This window comes from Pieris napi, chromosome 20, assembly GCF_905475465.1.
Source record: "Pieris napi chromosome 20, ilPieNapi1.2, whole genome shotgun sequence".
Classification (NCBI taxonomy): Eukaryota; Metazoa; Arthropoda; class Insecta; order Lepidoptera; family Pieridae; genus Pieris; species Pieris napi.
The window spans coordinates 7,295,298-7,315,901 of NC_062253.1; the positions used below are offsets into that span (position 1 = coordinate 7,295,298).

The 20,604-nt window shown below is 31.3% G+C and overlaps 3 protein-coding genes and 1 long non-coding RNA gene across 14 annotated transcripts in view; 1 reads left to right on the plus strand and 3 right to left on the minus strand.

The window, feature by feature from the left end:
• Positions 1 to 1,404: 1,404 nt before the first annotated feature.
• On the minus strand, positions 1,405 to 3,032 carry LOC125059726. The gene is made up of 2 exons (XR_007118720.1): positions 2,903 to 3,032; positions 1,405 to 1,619 (listed from the first exon to the last, which is right to left on the minus strand). It is a non-coding gene; the product is annotated as an uncharacterized LOC125059726 (long non-coding RNA).
• A 2,645-nt stretch (positions 3,033 to 5,677) lies between these two features.
• LOC125059725 (proteasome inhibitor PI31 subunit-like) lies at positions 5,678 to 8,613 on the minus strand. The gene is made up of 4 exons (XM_047664269.1): positions 8,444 to 8,613; positions 7,236 to 7,326; positions 6,728 to 6,874; positions 5,678 to 5,832 (listed from the first exon to the last, which is right to left on the minus strand). The coding sequence occupies exons 1-4, from the start codon at positions 8,568 to 8,570 to the stop codon at positions 5,697 to 5,699; spliced, it is 501 nt and encodes a 166-aa protein (XP_047520225.1). The 5' UTR covers positions 8,571 to 8,613; the 3' UTR covers positions 5,678 to 5,696.
• Positions 8,614 to 10,845: 2,232 nt separating this feature from the next.
• LOC125059724 (proteasome inhibitor PI31 subunit-like) lies at positions 10,846 to 15,573 on the minus strand. Of its 2 annotated transcripts, none has more exons than XM_047664267.1 (6): positions 15,260 to 15,573; positions 14,851 to 15,018; positions 14,439 to 14,625; positions 13,029 to 13,119; positions 12,480 to 12,626; positions 10,846 to 11,060 (listed from the first exon to the last, which is right to left on the minus strand). In XM_047664267.1, exons 1-6 carry the CDS (start codon positions 15,401 to 15,403, stop codon positions 10,925 to 10,927), a joined length of 873 nt encoding a protein of 290 aa, XP_047520223.1. In that variant the 5' UTR covers positions 15,404 to 15,573; the 3' UTR covers positions 10,846 to 10,924. The 2 variants fall into 2 exon arrangements, with proteins under 2 accessions (XP_047520223.1, XP_047520224.1); XM_047664268.1 differs by having other exon boundaries at positions 14,851 to 15,000; positions 15,260 to 15,570.
• A 2,968-nt stretch (positions 15,574 to 18,541) lies between these two features.
• Positions 18,542 to 20,604, plus strand: part of LOC125060034 (kinesin-like protein KIF13B) — a 124,452-nt gene continuing 122,389 nt past the window's right edge. For all 10 annotated transcript variants that reach the window (XM_047664779.1, XM_047664783.1, XM_047664784.1 and 7 more), the window contains exon 1: positions 18,542 to 18,741. In XM_047664779.1, the coding sequence (XP_047520735.1) occupies positions 18,687 to 18,741 (55 nt within the window). In that variant the 5' untranslated portion in view covers positions 18,542 to 18,686. The remainder of the gene's footprint in view (positions 18,742 to 20,604) is intronic.

The window sequence follows — 20,604 nt, forward strand, 5'->3', positions numbered from 1 at the left end:
GCCACCCATGGGCACTCACATTTTTAGAAGGCTCGCAAGTGCGTTGCCGGCCTTTTACGGCACGCCTTTTTTGAAGGACTCGAAAAGAAAAAATACAAAATTAAAAAATGAATGAATGAATAATTTTTTTTTGTTCTCAAACCCTTCAGTGGGCAGCTGGTTTTACATAGTGGTGCGAGGTGATAAGGATGGTAGGTACCTATTTTGTATTCTGCCTTGATGTCCGATAGTGAAACTCAGCTGCAAGTATTCGTCCGAACACTCTCCACGATAAATGCGGTCGAAGATTCAGAGAGTCAAAACAATTATGGAAAAAATTATAAATGTTAGAAATCATCATCAATTGTGACTTACTTTTGGGCAGCACTAGTCAGGTATCCTCGTTCCTAAAGGTGAAAACGATGCTTGAAGGACTTAACTAAACCTGACAGATATCCTTTGCCAAGCATAGATAATTTTTTGCGTCAAGCTTTTAATGACGAATCATTTACCTTAATAACCGATGCAAGTCTATTTTGATTATTCCTAAACGTTAATTTGTGTTTTTAATTTCTATTGTTTATTTTAGAAAACCATGAAAAATAAAATATTTAGGGTGTTTATTTTGAAATTAATTCAAAAATTAGGAAAAAATCGATTAATAATAAAAAAAATCGATTATTTTTTTAAGAAAAATCGATTATTTATTAATCGATTTTTCATGCTAAAAAATAATCGATTAATAAAAAATCGATTTTTTTATGCAGAATGTCACATCCCTACTTCCAGGTATAGGCATTTAATACGTTTAAATTGCAACCTGAACTTGAGCGCCGTCGACACTCGTTTCAGTTTTTAATTCTCATTACATAGTATTATAATAATTTAATACTGGGAACCAAATTGGAATTTGTTTTTGGTTCAAATGTCTGTAAACCGAAAATTATAGTCGGGACTACGGAAGGAATGCGTCTGCGTGTGGGTAGTGTACGCGTTCTTATCGTTTAATTTTTGTAATAATTGAATCATGTCATGTAGAGCAAAGTGTATATAATGATTGCAGCATTGCAGGGACAAGCATCTTGTGTATAAACAAACAAAATACCTTAACCAGCCATTAAATCGTGTTGATGGGCATGGTAGCAAGATTTTGCTTCTTTCTTGTCAAAATGTTAAATTCATTAATTTACCTTTCCTTCCTTTTGAAACCATAGACATAAAAAATGGTGTACGATATTATTAGACATAAAAAATGGTTACGGTATTAGAGAATAGTAAGGTAAACATAGGAGTCACCAAACAATACAGAATACAGATACACTGGAAATTTCGTCGATAAACCGCTCAGTACGCCTCCATACATATTTATGACAATGTGTGTCTCATTAAATAGATTAGATATTTTTTTTATATAAAAACACTATATATTGCTATATGCAGTTTATTAAATGAATTCAACCCAATACCATTTTCTTAGAGGCATTTTGCACAGAAGGCTTTTTGGCTACATAAACATATTATCATTAAATCCAGGTGGTGGAAGGTGGTCAGCATCTGGAGGCGGGGGTCTTCGACCTCCTAGTGGTCCGACACCGGGAGGCCCAAAAGGATCAAATCGTGCACCAGGTGGTACTGCACCCCTGCAGTAAAGTAAAAAAAAAAACTTTTTGATCATCTGTTGCCCCAAGCCTCTGATTTGTTGCTGTCATCAATTTTGCTTATAAAACAAAAATTTATGAATGATAGGTCTGATATATGACATATTAGGTAATAGGTGTTTAATGCTACTAACATCCAACTGGTAATTGCAGTAATCAAAACAATATTTATTGGTAGTAAGATTTTAGAAGCTTCAAGTTATATATTTATTGATATTTGCACTCATTTCTACAAATTCAATTCAATATTCAAGTTCAAGTAATCACAAAATTAAGTTAGTAACTCTTAAGCTAATATGAGATTTAAATTTATCTACTGTTGGTTACTGTTGGTATTATACAAACATTTGAATTGTCAATATATAATATAGGTAATTTGATTCGGACAAGAAAATGGACCTAACTTCATATTTTTAATTCAACATCCATCAATTCAAAAATGAGAAATAAGAGTCCTACTGAATAACTCAATAATAAACTAAAATTGTGTTGTCTAACGTATCCTAAACTATACAACCACTATGTTTATGAAAAATACTACATCTTTGTTATAATTCTTAAGCGTGTATTTTCTCATCAAATTTTTTGAGTGGATTTGGGAGAGGTTATTTTTATCTCTCATTACCTTGTTCCCTGGCCAAAGATATCAACAAAGCCTATATATTAAGTAGGCTTTGAAGATTTTATTCGTATATATGAGCATAGAAATCATATTCAAAGTAAGGTCACACACACAACTAATATGTTTACATAAACAAAACTAAATTGGCTTCTTGCAAGTATTTCCACCAAACCGCTGAATTAATTTCATCAATTTATTGTGCTTCGAGCAAATCCCTATTTTGATTTCTGAAAGTCATGTTATATGTAGTACATATTAAATCAAAAGCGTGGATTGCTCGATAGACGAAAAATATGGCACAGAGCGCCCCACGCTTTTTCACAATAATACCAGTATTTTTTGTTCATTACCATTTTCAGCCTTATTTTATATAGGAATTATTTTTCACTTTTTAATTTGATGTGCTTTAAAAGTGTGTTTTTTAAACTTTTATTTATTTTCCACTTTTTAGTCCTAGCAGCAATACGTGTTGTCTCAATTTAATCGTATTGCTTTGTGGACTTAAAAAAAATTGCATTGTTTTTTCGAGATAAACCTATGAAATTATTATAATGTTGCTGATTCCTTATAAGTGTACAAAGTTTGAATTAAGTTATATTTTCTACTAGCTTTATATACAAAAAAATAGGAATATTTAAAATACCTGGGTAAGCCACCAGGGATTCTTAGACCCGGATTCTCAATATCCCTGCGAGGTCCAAACGGTTGAAGATCATGCCTCCCCCGCCTAGTGCAAATCTGATCTGCCAATGGTAAATTTGCTGGAGGTAATTCCCCGAAATAATGATACAACATAATAAATTAAAAACATTTATATTGTAATATATACACAAAGCTCATTAAGTTTTCCAACATAACTGCCTTTTAGGGTTTTTTTTATTTAGTTATAGATTTATAATTATAGATCTATTCTAAAAAAATGTCCTCCTTTTCTCTTAAACAATTCTAAAGTTATCTATATTAAGACAACATATTGGTAAGTCTTTATTTTAGTAACAAAAGTATTTTTTTTAATACGATAAGATATATACATATTTATTTTGGAGTCTGATTTAAGAATCAATTTTTACTATTTACTTACATAACTAACCTGGCGCACGTTTCGATCCCTTTGGGCCTCCCGGTGTCGGACCACTAGGAGGTCGAAGACCCCCGCCTCCAGGTGCTGACCCATCTTCTAACACCTGGATTTTATGATAATATGTTCTTGTAGCCAAAAAGCCTTCTGCGCAAAATGCCTCTAAGAAAATGGTATTGGGTTGAATTCATTTAATATACTGCATATAACAATATATAGTGTTTTTTAAATAAAACTTATCTAAACTATTTAACCCTTATGTTTATTTTGTACATACAACTTTATAAAAATATATGATCAGTATAAAATCATTTTTAACTTAGTTTTATTAAACACATGACATTTCTAGACGTCTATTTATACTTCAAAAATAAAAATAGTAGTTTATCTTGTGAAGTATGTATTTACTGATTACTGGCATACAAGAAATTGCCTTGGCAACAATCTCGTTTTAAGAATTAATACAGTTTGATTATAAGTGATGTGACATTCTCGGTAAATTAATCGGATCGATTATTTTCTCATTTGTTAATTTTAAAGTTGGACCTAATTTAACCATTGCTTGTCAAATGTACATACATTACATTAACTTCATGTTTCAATTTGTGTATGGTTTCAAAAAAAATTAAATTATTCAAAAAGTACCCAAAACCGAATCAGAGCACCCGACTATCCACGTGGTCTTGTTTGCCTTACCCCTAGAGTGTATATAAATAATCGGAGGCGCGGAGGAAGAATAAAATGCCTGTGCTTTGGTACGCAAGGGTGGATGGGCTACATTTTCCGTAGCGCCGGAGCTGTCCAAAAAACCAATTATTATCTAGATCGGTTAGATTAGGTTAGTATATTAATATTTTTTTTAAATAACTGTTCAACTGAAACTCGAAATCGAATACAAAATCGAATACTAAAATCGATTTTCACTTTTAAAAAATAGATTATAAGACCCGATAACTCTGCGTGTGGGTACGCGTTCTTATCGTTTAGTTTTTTGTAATAGTTGAATCATGTCATGTAGAGCAAAGTGTATAATAAGGTGGGAACTAACGAAAGTTACGAGGTGTAATGTAGCATTCGCATCGTAGACCAGTCATTATAGACATTCGAAATCGAAAATTTGATAATAATTCCAAAAGTTTTCAAACTTCGGTCAAATGAATGGTACATTGGGACGACAATAAATCTCATTTTGCAACCTTGTCCGCAGTCCGGAACATTGTTAAAATTGCAATTAAATTAATTTTTGCTGTATGGTCGTGAAAAAAATTCCAAAAGTTCTGCAAACTTGGGGAAGTTTTCGATATAATATTTCATATCACGTATAAAATTTGCAACCAACCTAAGTGTACGGAACATTTTTTGTTACTATTATATTTTCGATATATCTGTCAAATTTGCAGAACTTTTGGAACGTTTTCCTTCAGTTTAATAAAGAAAAACATTAATTTTTAATAACAAAAAATGTTCCGTACACTTAGGTTGGTTGCAAATTTTATACGTGATATGAAATATTATATCGAAAACTTCCCCAAGTTTGCAGAACTTTTGGAATTTTTTTCACGACCAAAACTTATTTTTAACAATGTTCCGGACCGCAGAGCAGGTTGCAAAATTTTATAGTTTGTTTTAATACCACTCCCGACCTTACATCAAAATTTGAAAACTTTTGGAATTATAATGAATTAATTGTCTTGACTGACTGGACTATCGAGCGTGTGACGCATCGAGCATGTTAGGCTTGTCAAAACTCTGTGCTCCGCTTTCGCCGCCAGTGTTCACGAGATGGCCGACATCGAGGACGCGTTGGTATCTTTGATTCTACTTTATTATTGTTTCATCCAAATTAAGAAGAAAAAACGTTACTGGACATCAAAATAATTTAAAAACAGAGGCGTATGTGGTGGTTTATCATTGATGCCAATTTTAAAAAACCAAATGATTACTAGATATTATAAAAACTTTGAACGCATGTCTCCGATCGATTTTGAACAACTCGTGAATTTTATTGGACCAAAAGTACTTAAAAAAGACAATTTAAAGGTGGGAACTGACCAAAGTTACGAGGTGTAATGTAGCATTCGCATCGAGCGTGTTACGCATCGAGCATGTTACGCTGTGTTGGGTCACTTATAGGGAATAGAAAGGTAAACATAGGAGTCACCAAACAATACAGATACACTGGAAATTTCGTCGATAAACCACCAGTACGCCTCCATACATATTTATGACAATGTGTGTCTCAATAAATAGATAAGATATTTTTTATATAAAAACACTATATATTGCTATATGCAGTTTATCAAATAAATTCAACCCAATACCATTTTCTAAGAGGCATTTTGCACAGAAGGCTTTTTGGCTACATAGACATGTTATCATTAAATCCAGGTGGTGGAAGATGGTCAGCATCTGGAGGCGGGGGTCTTCGACCTCCTAGTGGTCCGACACCGGGAGGCCCAAAAGGATCAAATCGTGCGCCAGGTGGTACTGCACCCCTGCAGTAAAGTAAAAAATAAAAACTTTTTGATCATCTGTTGCCCCAAGCCTCTGATTTGTCGCTGTCATCAATTTTGCTTATAAAATAAAAATTTATGAATGATAGGTCTAATATATGATATATTAGGTAATAGGTGTTCTATGCTACTAACATCCAACTGGTAATTACAGTAATCAAAACAATATTTATTGGTAGTAAGATTTTAGAAGCTTCAAGTTCTTACAAGATATTTGCACTCATTTCTACAAATTCAATTCATTTGAATTGTCAGTAAATAATATAGGTAATTTGATTCAGAAAAGAAAATGGACCTAACTTCATATTTTTAATTCAACTTCCATCAATTCAAAAATGAGAAAAAAGAGTCCTACTGAATAACTCAATAATAAACTAAAATTGTGTTTTCTGACGTATTCTAAACTATACAACCACTATGTTTATGAAAAATACTACATGTTTGTTATAAATCTTAAGCTAGTATTTTCTCATCAAATTTTTTGAGTATATTAGGGAGAGGTTATTTTTATCCCTCATTACCTTGTTCCCTGGCCAAAGATATCAAAAAAGCCTATAATATATTATATAGGCTTTGATGATTTTATTCGTATATTTGAGCATAGAAATCATATTCAAAGGTCACACACACCTAATATGTTAACATAAACAAAACTAAATTGGCTTCTATACTTCCACCAAACCGCTGAATTATTTCATCAATTTATTGTGCTTCGAGCAAATCCCTATTTTGATTTCTGAAAGTCATGTTATGTATATATTAAATCCATATCTTCTTAAATTTTTATAAAAAGGAAAAGATTTTTGTTAATTATTGAAAATATTTGTTATATTTTCTACTAGCTTTATATATAAAAAAATTAGGATTATTTAAATACCTGGGTAAGCCACCAGGGATTCCTAGACCCGGATTATCAATATCCCTGCAAGGTCCAAACGGATTGAAGATCATTCCTCTCCCGGCTGGTGCAAAGGGGTCTAAATCTGATCTGCCTATGTTTGGTAAATTTGCTGGAGGTAATTCCCTGAAATAATGATACAACATAATATATTAAAAACAGTTATATTATAATATATACACAAAGCTTACTAAGTTTTCCGATATAACAGCCTTATAGTTTTTTTTGTATTAAGAAAAATGCTTTCATTACTAAAATAAAGACTTACCAATATTTTGTCTCAATATATTCAAAGTGTATATTTGTTTAAGAGAAAAGGAGGACATTTTTTTAAGACATAGATTTATAATTATAAATCTATTCTAAAAAATGTTAATATATACCTATAATAATAATATTAATATGTATATAAAATAGACTGGTAAACATTTAATACTCATAATGCATGTATATGAAGTGAATAAGCTTGTTGTTTTCAAATACAAACCATAAATCACGAGTGTCGGGTGTTGCACCAGGCATAGGTCTTGGAGGTACTCTGAGAGGATCATCACTTGGCCTTCTGAGGTTTGAATTATCTGAAAATGCTAAGAAATTTATTTTACTAAAACAGGAAAACTTACTAGCCCCCATACTTTACAAGAAGAACAAATGTAAAAAAATACTAAAAGGTACTTGTGTACTTATAACTTTATGAAATAAATAGTTTAACAGCATAGAACATAAAAGATGATTTGATTGCCAGATAATTAATCAAAGTGACCTAAATATATAATTTTGTTAAAATGCTTATGTCTAACATAGAACCCACAATTTAACAACGAACTCCCTAAATCGTTGAAATCAATTCGCTTTGGTTGGTTTAGCTTGTCTTCCATACCTACAATTATACACTCTACATAGCATTATACCCACTGTCAATAACAACAATAGCAATAAAGTACTTTTTAAGTTGCTGAAATGAAGAAAAACTACACAGCTGTGTTTGTTCTTTAATCACTTTATTATCCTAGCCCACAATAAAATCGACTGTCTGTATCATGCATACAAACTTTCTAAGAAATTCATTCTTTTGTTTACAAATTGGGATGGCTTGCACATGTAGACAGACCATGACTCCTACTTATTTGTATGACAAAGAAATTCTGGATTCAGTGACAATCAAGAACAAGGAGATGAAGAAGGTGACATAGATGAGCCTACGCCTCCGCTGAGCATTAAAGAAGCTGTGGTAGCAGCTAAATTATTGGACAAATACTTCCTTTATCACCAAAATACCTCAATATCACAAGATATGAATAAAATGTGAAAAAAATACAACAAAATTACTGGTGCAGTAAAAGCAGTCAGACAAAATTAACAAACTATATGCAATAGGGTTCAAATAAGATTCTTTTTTATGTACATAACTACTAACACTAGTCTGAAATAAACTGATTCTTTTTCTAATTCTGATTTTTCTTCTCTCCATTTAACAACAACTCTCTAGAATGCCATAAAATGCGGTGTTGTAATAAAGGGTTTACATTGTATTACCCAATTTTCTATCTAAGACAATTTATGAGTATTATTATTAATAACTTACCTAAATTTAGTAACTTTGACACATAAATGTGTCTGCGTTATGCGATTACACATAGCCTAATTTTTGTTAGGAATGTATGAACATGTGTCATTTAGTTTCTTTAAACTTACCTCCAGTTGTTGTTTGAGTATGTGCTGTAGTTGTGGGTCTGTCAGTTAGTGTATCTAACAAATCCTTCTTTACATTATACATTAAGTCTTTGTGAGTTGGCAGCGTTTTGTCTATAGGACCACTCATTTCTTTCACAGTATCCTCTATCTTAACTGCAATATTGGTAACACCTCTGAAAGTTGTTTAATCTTAACTTACTTTAAGATGGCTAAATTTATATTTGTAACTATTGGATTGAGACAAGTGAGAAGTATTATCTTGATTATTAAAGCCACAATTTTTACAATAATATCTATACTTTTTATCTCATTCCATACAGTAGTACATATAATTCTTAGTTTAACTATAACAATTAATTTAGCAAATAATTATATAATTACCATTAAATTGACAATAAGATTGCCATCTGTGTTTAATTCATGTAAGATACATAATTTATTATCATAAATGTAGCGTAATTTAAAGTTTTCACTATCATTCCATCCAGTAGGTAGTACTTCACTCTTTACTTCGTCTCCAGAAAGTGTCCGCTGTGATATAAAGGAAAACTGGTCAAATATTTAAACTACAGTCAAACCTGGGTAAGTGAGAAAACTCTATAAGTGAGAGTAATACCGGGACCCGTCATTTTAAGCTCCCAAAACCTCTATTAGCGAGAAACAGAAACCTCTGTAAGAGAGTGTCGTTTTTCCCTCATGCACCTCCGTAAGTGAGACTGCTACTTATCTTTACCTCTATAAGCGACAGTCGGGCTTTATTATTTATATTATGTACTTTAAATGCGTTGGAGACGGTTCCCATCACTATCAGTACTTTGAAAACGCGGCGCGGCGGTTGTTGATCAAGCAATATTCGACAAAATTTATGAGTTAGAGATAAACATTCAAAATACAAAAAGTGAGTTTACAAACAACACTTAACAAGAGTGATATAACTCAATTCAAAATAAAACTTTATGGTACCTTCAAAACACTTACAAAAAATATATAGTAATTCATACCTCATCCACCAACACCAATATTTCGGAAACCTCTCTTGGTCAAAATCCAATGAATAAAGGCAACTATAATGTCTGCTTTAGTTTTAATATCCTTTTCAACGGTTCTGAAAGTTAAATCCCAACCGAACAATGGATCAGACGCCATAATGACACAATTTATTTTAAATAAAATTATCGGTCATTAACGTTTTGCAATATCCTTTTCAATTATATTATGGGTTCGAAAAGAACGAACTACTGATTTTAAACTAAGTAAAATTTTATAACTATTTATGAGAAGTCACGGTGTCGGGTGTTTTGTTTTGTTTGCTTCTTTGCCGAATCGTTTTATATTTTCGACAGGGTATGCATCATCATAAGAACTAACCATGTGACCTGTTTATTATCAACCCACTTGACTTCACTTTATTTATAATGGCGACTTCTGTGTAAATTACAATTCCGCCAATGTCACGTTCTAAGTCTTACATGGTGCGGGTGAGGATAGATTTGATAACCCACTTGACAATACTAAGTTTATTTTTATAACAAACAACCTGACAGAAAGCACCTATTTCTTTCTTTTTCAAAGCCTTTTCAGTAAGCAGGTTAGTAGCAGCATCTTTTAGTCTATTTTGTCTGAATGTTCCTAAACCAAAAATACCATAATTTTCCCTCAATATAATTTATAGCAGTATAAAACCAAAGCAAAAGAAACATGCAAAAGCCCACCGTTATAGTAAAGCCAAACCATATTGTATTATAGATATATATATCAGTTATGTAGTATTTCAGTAATAATAATAATATGTGTATTTTTTGTGGGAATCGAACCCCAACATTGTGTGTCGCTTTCTACAACCACTATGTCAACGAGGCAGTCAAACATAAGTTCAATTGCCTTTTAAATTGTAATAAAATTAGTTTAATATGTAAGACAGACATACTTGCAATTTAAATTTTATAGTAAAGCCAAAAAAAAATATTCATTCCGTGCAGTTAGCAACGTATAGTATAATATACGTTAGTAAAAAAACACGACAATAACATACTAATTCTCATAGCGACAACAGCATATAATATAAAAATGTGTTAAAACAAATATTTAGGCATGTGTATTTTATAATAAACATGCATATTCAGGAGTACAAACATAAAAATAAAATAAAACTTACCATAGATAAACCTGTGTGGCGCATTTTGACGGTTATTTCTCACAATTGATTTAAAATTATGACAGATAAACTACTATTTTCATTTTTGAAGTATAGACGTCTAGAAATGTCATGTGTATAATAAAACTATGTTAAAAATTATTTTATAGTGATCATATATTTTTATAAAGTTGTATGTATGGTATACTATACAAAATGAACATAAGGGTTAAATAGTTTAGATAATTTTTAGTTAAAAAACACTATATATTGTTATATGCAGTTTATTAAATGAATTCAACCCAATACCATTTTCTTAGAGGCATTTTGCACAGAAGGCTTTTTGGCTACATAAACATATTATCATTAAATCCAGGTGGTGGAAGGTGGTCAGCATCTGGAGGCGGGGGTCTTCGACCTCCTAGTGGTCCGACACCGGGAGGCCCAAAAGGATCAAATCGTGCGCCAGGTGGTACTGCACCCCTGCAGTAAAGTAAAAAATAAAAACTTTTTGAACATCTGTTGCCCCAAGCCTCTGATTTGTCGCTGTCATCAATTTTGTTTATAAAACAAAAATTTATGAATGATAGGTCTGATATATGACATATTAGGTAATAGGTGTTTAATGCTACTAACATCCAACTGGTAATTGCAGTAATCAAAACAATATTTATTGGTAGTAAGATTTTAGAAGCTTCAAGTTCTTACAAGATTTTTGCACTCATTTCTACAAATTCAATTCATTTGAATTGTCAGTAAATAGTAATTTGATTCAGAAAAGAAAATGGACCTAACTTCATATTTTTAATTCAACTTCCATCAATTCAAAAATGAGAAATAAGAGTCCTACTGAATAACTCAATAATAAACTAAAATTGTGTTTTCTGACGTATCCTAAACTATACAACCACTATGTTTATGAAAAATACTACATCTTTGTTATAATTCTTAAGCTAGTATTTTCTCATCAAATTTTTTGAGTGGATTAGGGAGAGGTTATTTTTATCTGTTATTACCTTGTTCCCTGGCCAAAGATATCAACAAAGCCTATAATATATAATATAAGCTTTGATGATTTTATTGGTACATATGATCGTATAAGATCCCGCTATACAACGTCCTTCACCGAGATGCTTATTTAATGAAACTTATTTTATATTTAATATAATATGTCAATAAATATAATCCATAAGGGTTGTCTAGCAAATTTCAGTCCAGAGTATGTTTAATTAATATTTAAAAAAAAAAAAGTTTTTTATAATTTGCATGTAGTAAATTTTTTGAACTTTTTTCAATCAATATTTTTAATCAGGGTAGTATTATATATGTATCACTATAACCTTCTTTTATACTAAAGATGTATATATACTTTAGTGTCACATAAAAAATATACACATAAATAATTAATTGATTAAAAACAACCTAACCTTTGCATATTCTATGGGCTTCATACTTTCGATTGGTATAGAATTTATCTAATAATCATACCGGTGAAATGTTTAAAAAAATATATTTTTTTTAATATTAATTAAAATACTCTGGACTGAAATTTGCTAGGCAACCCATATGGATTATATTTATTGACATATTAAATTAAATATAAAATAAGTTTCATTAAATAAGCATCTTGGTGAAGGTCGTTGTATAGCGGGATCTTAGACCATGAGCATAGAAAACATAATCAAAGCTTGGTGGTGGTATAGAAGCCAAAACTGATTTCATCAATTTATTTTGCTCAGAGGAAATCCCTATTTTGATTTCTGAAAGTCATGTTATATGTATATATTAAATCCATATCTTCTTCAATTTTAAAAAAAGGGAGAGATTTTTGTTAATTATTGAAAATATTTGTTATATTTTCTACTAGCTTTATATATAAAAAAATTAGGATTATTTAAATACCTGGGTAAACCACCAGGGATTCCTAGACCCGGATTTTCAATATCCCTGCGAGGTCCAAACGGATTGAAGATCATGCCTCCCCCGGCTGGTGCAAAGGGATCTAAATCTGATCTGCCAATGTTTGGTAAATTTGCTGGAGGTAATTCCCTGAAATAATGATACAACATAATATATTAAAAACATTTATATTATAATATATACACAAAGCTCATTAAGTTTTGACATAACTGCCTTATAGTTTTTTTTTATTCAGTTATGTAAGTAAATAGTAAAAATTGATTCTTAAATCAGATTCCAAAATAAATATGTATATATCTTATTGTATTAAAAAAATACTTTTGTTACTAAAATAAAGACTTACCAATATGTTGTCTTAATATAGATAAGTTTAGAATTGTGAAAAGGAGGACATTTTTTTAGAATATATCTATAATTATAAATTTATTCTAAAAAAATGCCAATATAATATATAAAATAGATTGGTTAACATTTAATGCTCATAATGCATGTATATGGAGTGATATAAGCTTGTAATTTTCAAATACAAACCATAAATCACGAGTGTCGGGTGTTGCACCAGGCATAGGTCTTGGAGGTACTCTAAGAGGATCATCACTTGGCCTTCTGAGGTTTGAATTATCTGAAAATGATAAGAAATTTATTTTACTAAAGCAGGAAAACTTACTAGTCCACATACTTTACAAGAAGAACAAATGTAAAAAAAGACTAAAAGGTGCATAGTTGTGTATGTACTGATAACTTTATGAAATAAATAGTTTAACAGCATAGAACATAAAAGATGATTTGATTGCCAGATAATTAATCAAAGTGACCTAAATATATAATTTAAATTTTGTTAAAATGCTTATGTCTAACATAGCCTGTTTGGCACCAGAACTAACAGTGTGAACTCCATGTAAAGTCCCACGACGTTAACAACGAACTCCTTAAAGCGTTTAAATCAATTCACTGTGGTTGGTTTAGCTTGTCTTCCATACAATTTTACACTCTACATAGCATTATACCCACTCTCAATAAGCAATAAAGTACTTTTTAAGTTGCTAAAATGAGGAAAAACTATGCAGCTGTGTAGGTTCCTTAATCACTTTATTATCCTAGCCTACAATAAACTCGACTGTCGGCATCATGCATGCAATTTTTCTAAGAAATTCATTCTTTTGTTTACGAATTGGGATTGCTTGCACATGTAGACTGACCATGACATGTAGCCTGAGCCTCCCCTGGGCATTAAAGAAGTTGTGGTAGCAGCTAAATTATTGGAAAAATACTTCCTTTATCATCAAGATGCCTCAATATCACAAGATATGAATAAAATAAGTAAAACATACAAAAAAATTACTGGTGCATCAAAAGCAGTCAAACAAAATAAACAAACTATATGTGTTCAACTAAGTTTCTATGTACATAACTACTAACACTAGTCTGAAATAAACTGATTCTTTTTCTAATTCTGATTTTTCTTCTCTCCATTTAACAACAACTCTCTAGAATGCCATAAAATGCGGTGTTGTAATAAAGGGTTTACACTGTATTACCCAATTTTCTTATCAAAGACAATTTATGAGTATTATTATTAAACTTACATTAATTTAGTAACTGTAACACATAAATGTGTCTACCTTATGCTATTACACGTAGCCTAATTTTTTGCTAGGAATTTATTTATTTACTTATTGCATTTTAGGAAGATTTACAGTATTTTAACAGAAGGTAAATTATGATTACAATAAAATAAAGTCAGTACTCATTACAAATCTCCACCTATAGATAATCCATAAATACCTTAAGGAGATAGGAGTAATAAAATTAAAATTTATGAATTTATAATACTATGAAACAATTAAATATAAAATATTTAATAAAATTATGAACTTACTAGTTAATTTAAGAACTTAGAATGTATGAACATATTGTGTCATTTAATTTCTTTAAACTTACCTCCAGTTGTTGTTTGAGTATGTGCTGTAGTTGTGGGTCTGTCAGTTAGTGTATCTAACAAATCCCTCTTTACATTATACATTAAGTCTTTGTGAGTTGGCAGCATTTTGTCTATAGGACCACTCATTTCTTTCACAGTATCCTCTATCTTAACTGCAATATTGGTAACAGCTAGATCCTCAGACCTCTGAAAGTAGTTTTATCTTAACTTAAAGATGACTAAATTTTGTATTGGTAACTATTGGATTCATATATATTAATGGAGACAAGTGAGGCGAAAATGGAGAAGTTATATCTTGATTATTAAAGCCATTTTTTTTACAATAATATCTATACTTTTTATCTCATTCCATACAGATATAATTCTTAGTTTAACTTAAACTGTTAATTTTGCAAATAATTATATAATTACCATTAAGTTGACAATAAGATTGCCATCTGTGTTTAATCCATGTAAGATATATAATTTATTATCATAAATGTAGCGTAACTTAAAGATTTCACTATCATTCCATCCAGTAGGTAGTACCTCACTTTTTACTTCATCTCCAGAAAGTGTCCGCTGTGATATTAAGGAAAACTGGTCAAATATTGAAACTAATTAGAATCCTAACCAGAATTATGTTAGTATATTACTAAATATGTTACATTACCTTTGGGAAACTTTGTAATTTTCTTTATATTGAATTTTTAAAATGAACACTGAGTATGAGATCAAGGTGTATACTAGTACTTTTACAAACAACACTTAACATGAGTGATATAACTCAATTCAAAATGAAACTTTATGGTACCTTCAAAAAATATACAGTAATTCATACCTCATCACCAACACCAATATTTCGGAAACCTCTCTTGGTCAAGTTCCAATGAATAAAGGCAACTATAATGTCTGCTTTAGTTTTTATATCCTTTTCAACAGTTCTGAAAGTTAAATCCCAACCGAACAACGGATCAGACGCCATAATGACAATATTTATTTTAAATAAAACTATCGGTCATTAACGTTTTGCAATATCCTTTTCATTTATATTATGGGTTCGAAAAGAACGAACAACTGATTTGTAACTAAGTAAAATTTTATAACTATTTATGAGGAGTCAGTGAGTCACGGTGTCGGGTGTTTTCATTTGTTTTCGGCAAAATGAAGATAGTTTTTTTTTTTTTTTTTAATGGCCCGCACGGTTTGTGCATTGTGATTTGTGGCCCAGGGTCATAAACAGGGAAACGGGTAAAACATAAAATTATCGGCTGGAAAGGAATTTAGGAATAGAAAATAATTAATCTATAAAATAAAAGATCAATTCTTGTAAATCTACATAAGAAAGGAGTGTAAGAAAACATATTTACATATATTTACGTTTACGTAATATATGTTACGTTTATATTATTACTTAAGATAAAAGCTGCTAAAAGTTTATATACATGTGGATCCAATGTTGAAAGTAAACATGATATGGATGTCGGGAAATGAGACCTTCGAGAAGAGCCGACCGGTCGCGTCGAGGAGAAACAAATATGATGTGATTTAAATTACCTGCATCATATCCGTAATCGCACGTAGGGCTGTCATTAATATTTAACTTAGTAAGATGAGCTGGGGTGCAGACGTGTCCCAGTCGCATACGAGACAGTACTATTGTAACTTTTTTACCGAATCTCAGTCTCCAAAACCAGGGCTTACTGGGTATAGAAGGTTGAATAGTACGATAATGGCGACCTTTAGAACTATCTTGAGCCCAGGATTCAGTCCAGGAATTCCTGAGATAAATTTCCATGAAAGAGACATCAAGTCATGCGCATAGTTTCTAAAAATGTCTACATCTCCACTCTCCACCGCCTCATTGGCTAAACGATCGGCTTTCTCGTTTCCAGATATTCCACAGTGACCAGGAACCCATGCAAACGATACGGAATAGTTTTCTTTTATACATTTTAATAGCAGGTTTCTAATTTAGGAAATGACGGGGAATTGATAGTGATCTAAATGGGAACCGGGCTAAGGCATTTAAAGAACTCAGTGAATCTGTACAGTTTTTTGAAGTTTTAGTAGAAGGATGTATTCTATGGCTTTAACAAGGCCAATACATTCGCCGGTGAACACGGAGGATTCAGGAGGGAGTTTAGTTTTTTTGAACAATATTGTAATTAGAGTGCAGTACACCAACACTTACACAGCCATCTTTGGAATGCTTGGATGCATCTGTAAATATGCGATGCCATTGTGGTGTCAACAATATAGTTAAATGTTAACTTTTGGTTTTGCTCTACCTAAGAATTTGACGTCATTAGTCGAGGTAATCAAACCACTATTGAACTTTACATGGACCGGGGGAGGCCTACGCATTCTGAAAAACAACACAACCCGTCTCTTGGATACAGATAAGTCTAAACCATTCAAATTTAGCGATGTTTTTAAAAATGAAAGGGAAGATGTTAGAGCTTGGCAATTATTTTCAATCGATTTTCCCGATTTGTATATAAGAAGATCGTCTGCATATTGTAGTACGTTTGCTGATGCCTGCAATGATGTTTCTGAATCATATGTATAGATGTTATAGAGCAAAGGACTGAGCACAGAACTCTGTGGTAATCCTTTCCACACAGTCCGGGATGAGAAAAAATATTTACATTAGGACGAGAAAAATAAATAGAAACTATACAAATTTTATTTACAATAGCAGCAATGACTGATAAGACGTCATCTCCGAATGAGGGAAGTGGAAATAAGGAATAGGGGAGATTATTTTTAATGACTGTGGCAACACCGCCATAGCCGTCAGGTCTGTCCTGTCGGAGAATAACATAACCTGGAATTCGAAAAGTCAATTACTGTCAATTCCGGGCGAAGCTATGTTTCCGACAGAGTTGAGACAAATGGTTCAAATTTATTATGCGAATGGATTAAATCATTTTTATTGCAGATAGCGCTTCTGCAATTCCACTGGATTATTTGTTCGCGTTCGTAACGCATAAGAGGATTTTAATTTAGTTAAGGAAGCAATCGTTGGGCGGCGTTGTTCGGTTACGTTGTTGTCAGAGTTAGAAATGGATTTAATTTCAGTCAAAACTTGGATTAAATCAGAGATTATGTCATTATTGTTAACGTTACTGTTTATTAAAGCGACCCCGTTAGAAGGAGCTGGAGCGTCGTAGTCCTTTATCAAATTGAAGTGTTCTGTTCTGTTATACCCCAGTCGTTTTAGTTTGGGGGATGTTGGTTTAGCAAATATTGTTTTCTTATAAGATCTACTATACGACGGAATCGAGGGAGAGGAAGGCGATACATGTGGGACAGGAGAATTAGGAGTATTCTGGATATCCGGGGGCTCGTCCATTTTTTCGCCTGACTCCAGGCCTTGAGGAAATAGTATACAAACTTACCAGATACTGTAGAATATATACATAAATGAATAAACAAAACTATTAAATTAAACTACTACATACAAATATATACAAACTGATCTTTTATACAAATTGAATTTAAAAATTTCACAAGAAAAAACACTCCCGCCACGACCAACGTTTCCCGCGCTTTAGGAAGATAGATATTTACATTAGTAGATATCAGATAAGCCATTGTCTAATCACAAATCCAAAACGTCATTTGTGTTACATTGTGGGTTTTATTTGACAAATCTGTCAAACGAGGCTTTTAAGAAAACCACTATTTTAGCTACACATAGGAAATTTAATCATGCTCTAGTTTATTAGTGGTAAATTAAAAATTTTATACTTAATAGTCATAACTCACAAAGTGTCACAGTAATGGAAAGTCCAAAATTAAACCAAATTTTTTCAAATAATTGTTTTAACAATATCACATTTTTTAAACTTAGTGACAATTTTTGATGCTTGCCAGTTTACTTATTATTATCGTTATCTTATTTTAGGTCTTTAGTACGATTTCGGTTAAATTTATATAAAATAATGTGAGTAATCACTTTCATATAAATATATGCTATCAAAAGCAAATAAAGCTCATTAGCTTTAAACATATCCCACAGTTATTTAGTTGTAGTCATTGACTAGTAACTAGCAACACTAAAATTATAATGTCAATTGTCAAGGTTCTATTTCAGCTTTAAAACAACATGGCGGGCAGTGTCATTTTGATATCGTCGCGAATCTAACGTGAAATAATGATTTTTGTAGTTCTGGAATATGGGTGATTAAGTGCAATATTTTATAATAGATTCATGTGAAAAGTGTTGTGTTTTGTATTTTCCGTGCAAAAAGAGTGTCAAAATGGCCTCGGATAAGATTAAAGTTGCTGTGCGAGTTCGTCCTTTTAACAGGCGAGGTAAGCTGGTCTCGTACAGTATCTACATAATAAATAAAAAATACACGAAGTTACAGGTGACTACGTAAGCCTTCTTTATCTGCGTATCAATTCGTGGTGTCGACAATTTTGATTAGCTTGCTTATTTCTTTGTGCACTACATTGTTTTTATTTTAACTGGCCTTAATATGGTGCTTACAAATAAATAAAGTAACAGTATTATATAAAGTGCATTTTTATTTTCAATCAACGATAGACCTAAAATTTATAAAGATAAGATATGTTGTTTTTATTATAGAAACTTATTTTTGTATATTTTACTATTATTGTATATGGATATAGACAAACAATTAGAAAAAAAGGTTTGTCTTATCATATATTACTTGTTTAAGGAGTTCTGTTTAGTGTATTTCATGTGAATAATCATTTTTATATATTAAAGTTTCTTCAATACTTTTAGATTTGATATTTTGTGTAAAATGTAATATTTATTTATCTATGCTATGAGTTCTTGGTGCTAGTTTATTTTTAAACAAAACCTTAAAACCTCAGTGTTCACTACTACCATCTAAAATATTAGTCTGATCATAGAAAGGTCTGGAATTATTTTGTTTACAACTATAAACTTAAAGAATATGGGATCCTCTTAAATATTTTAGTTATATAATTAAAGTTGGTTGATTGGTAAAAAAATGATGAAGTGTTTATTTATCATTTTTATAGTAATGAACTTTTTCTTATGATATTTTTTTTCCTCAATGAAATGCTATTAACTATTTATTTCTATGAAATTAGAAATAAATATAGGTGTATGTTTTCATGTATACTTAGAAATTACTTTAGTTATTAAATAACTAAGATTGCCAATTACACTTTCATGCCTTAAAAGCACTTATTATTTAGCAATTACTAGTACTTTGTATGTTACGTAAAGAGTTTGTCAATTTTGCAATTGAATGACTTCCCATGTTATTCTTGCCCTTTCATATAAAAAAATGTCTATTTTTAAAGTATTTCCTCTTAACATGGGTTATCTGGATGATAAGAGTAATGCGGCAATTGGTGTTTTATTAGCAATATATTGAACGAACACACACACACACAGTATATAAATAGAAATATGTTTTTAGGTATCATTAACTATCATTCATTTAATATAATTCCGACCAATTTGACGCCGTTATGTATATCTACGCCTAGTTGTGCACAATACTAGTGAAACCGGATTTTAAAGAGAATCAGCTAACTTCCAGTTCGACCTCGCGTTGAGTCATCGTTGCATTATCGCTATACACGTATTGCGAGATTCATAATTACCTATTTCGATATGTTGATAACGATTGGACATTATAATTGATCACAATTGTTTCTATATGCAAAATGGCAGTCGTATTTGCTACGAGTTTATTGAAGTTACCTGTGTTTACACCCAGAACAATATCCAGAGTGACTTATGTTTCTACGAGAACGACAAAAACTAGTGGCCATAATGAACCTATACCATTTATAAAAGTTTAGATGTAAATACGTTATACACACGTTCATAGGAACGTCAAGAAAAAAATTTCTCTGAATATACGTTTATTGACAGCTTGCAAATCGTGAGACTCTTAAATATTTTATTTATATAACCTCAACAAATGATAGTTGTGGATATTTTACATGACACAGAGAAATAAGGAAAAGGATTTAATTTTAGTTATTAGTAAATTGTATCGCATCTGCTAATAATTATGAGTCGAATTTTTATATTCGTTTCTGTAAAATGACATCACTATTAATACGATACTTCATATTTACTTTAGAAGTTATAACGGCTCTAGGCTACAATTGTGATGTGAATAAATCGTTAACGTATGACAACGTAAAAATTCCATTACTGTA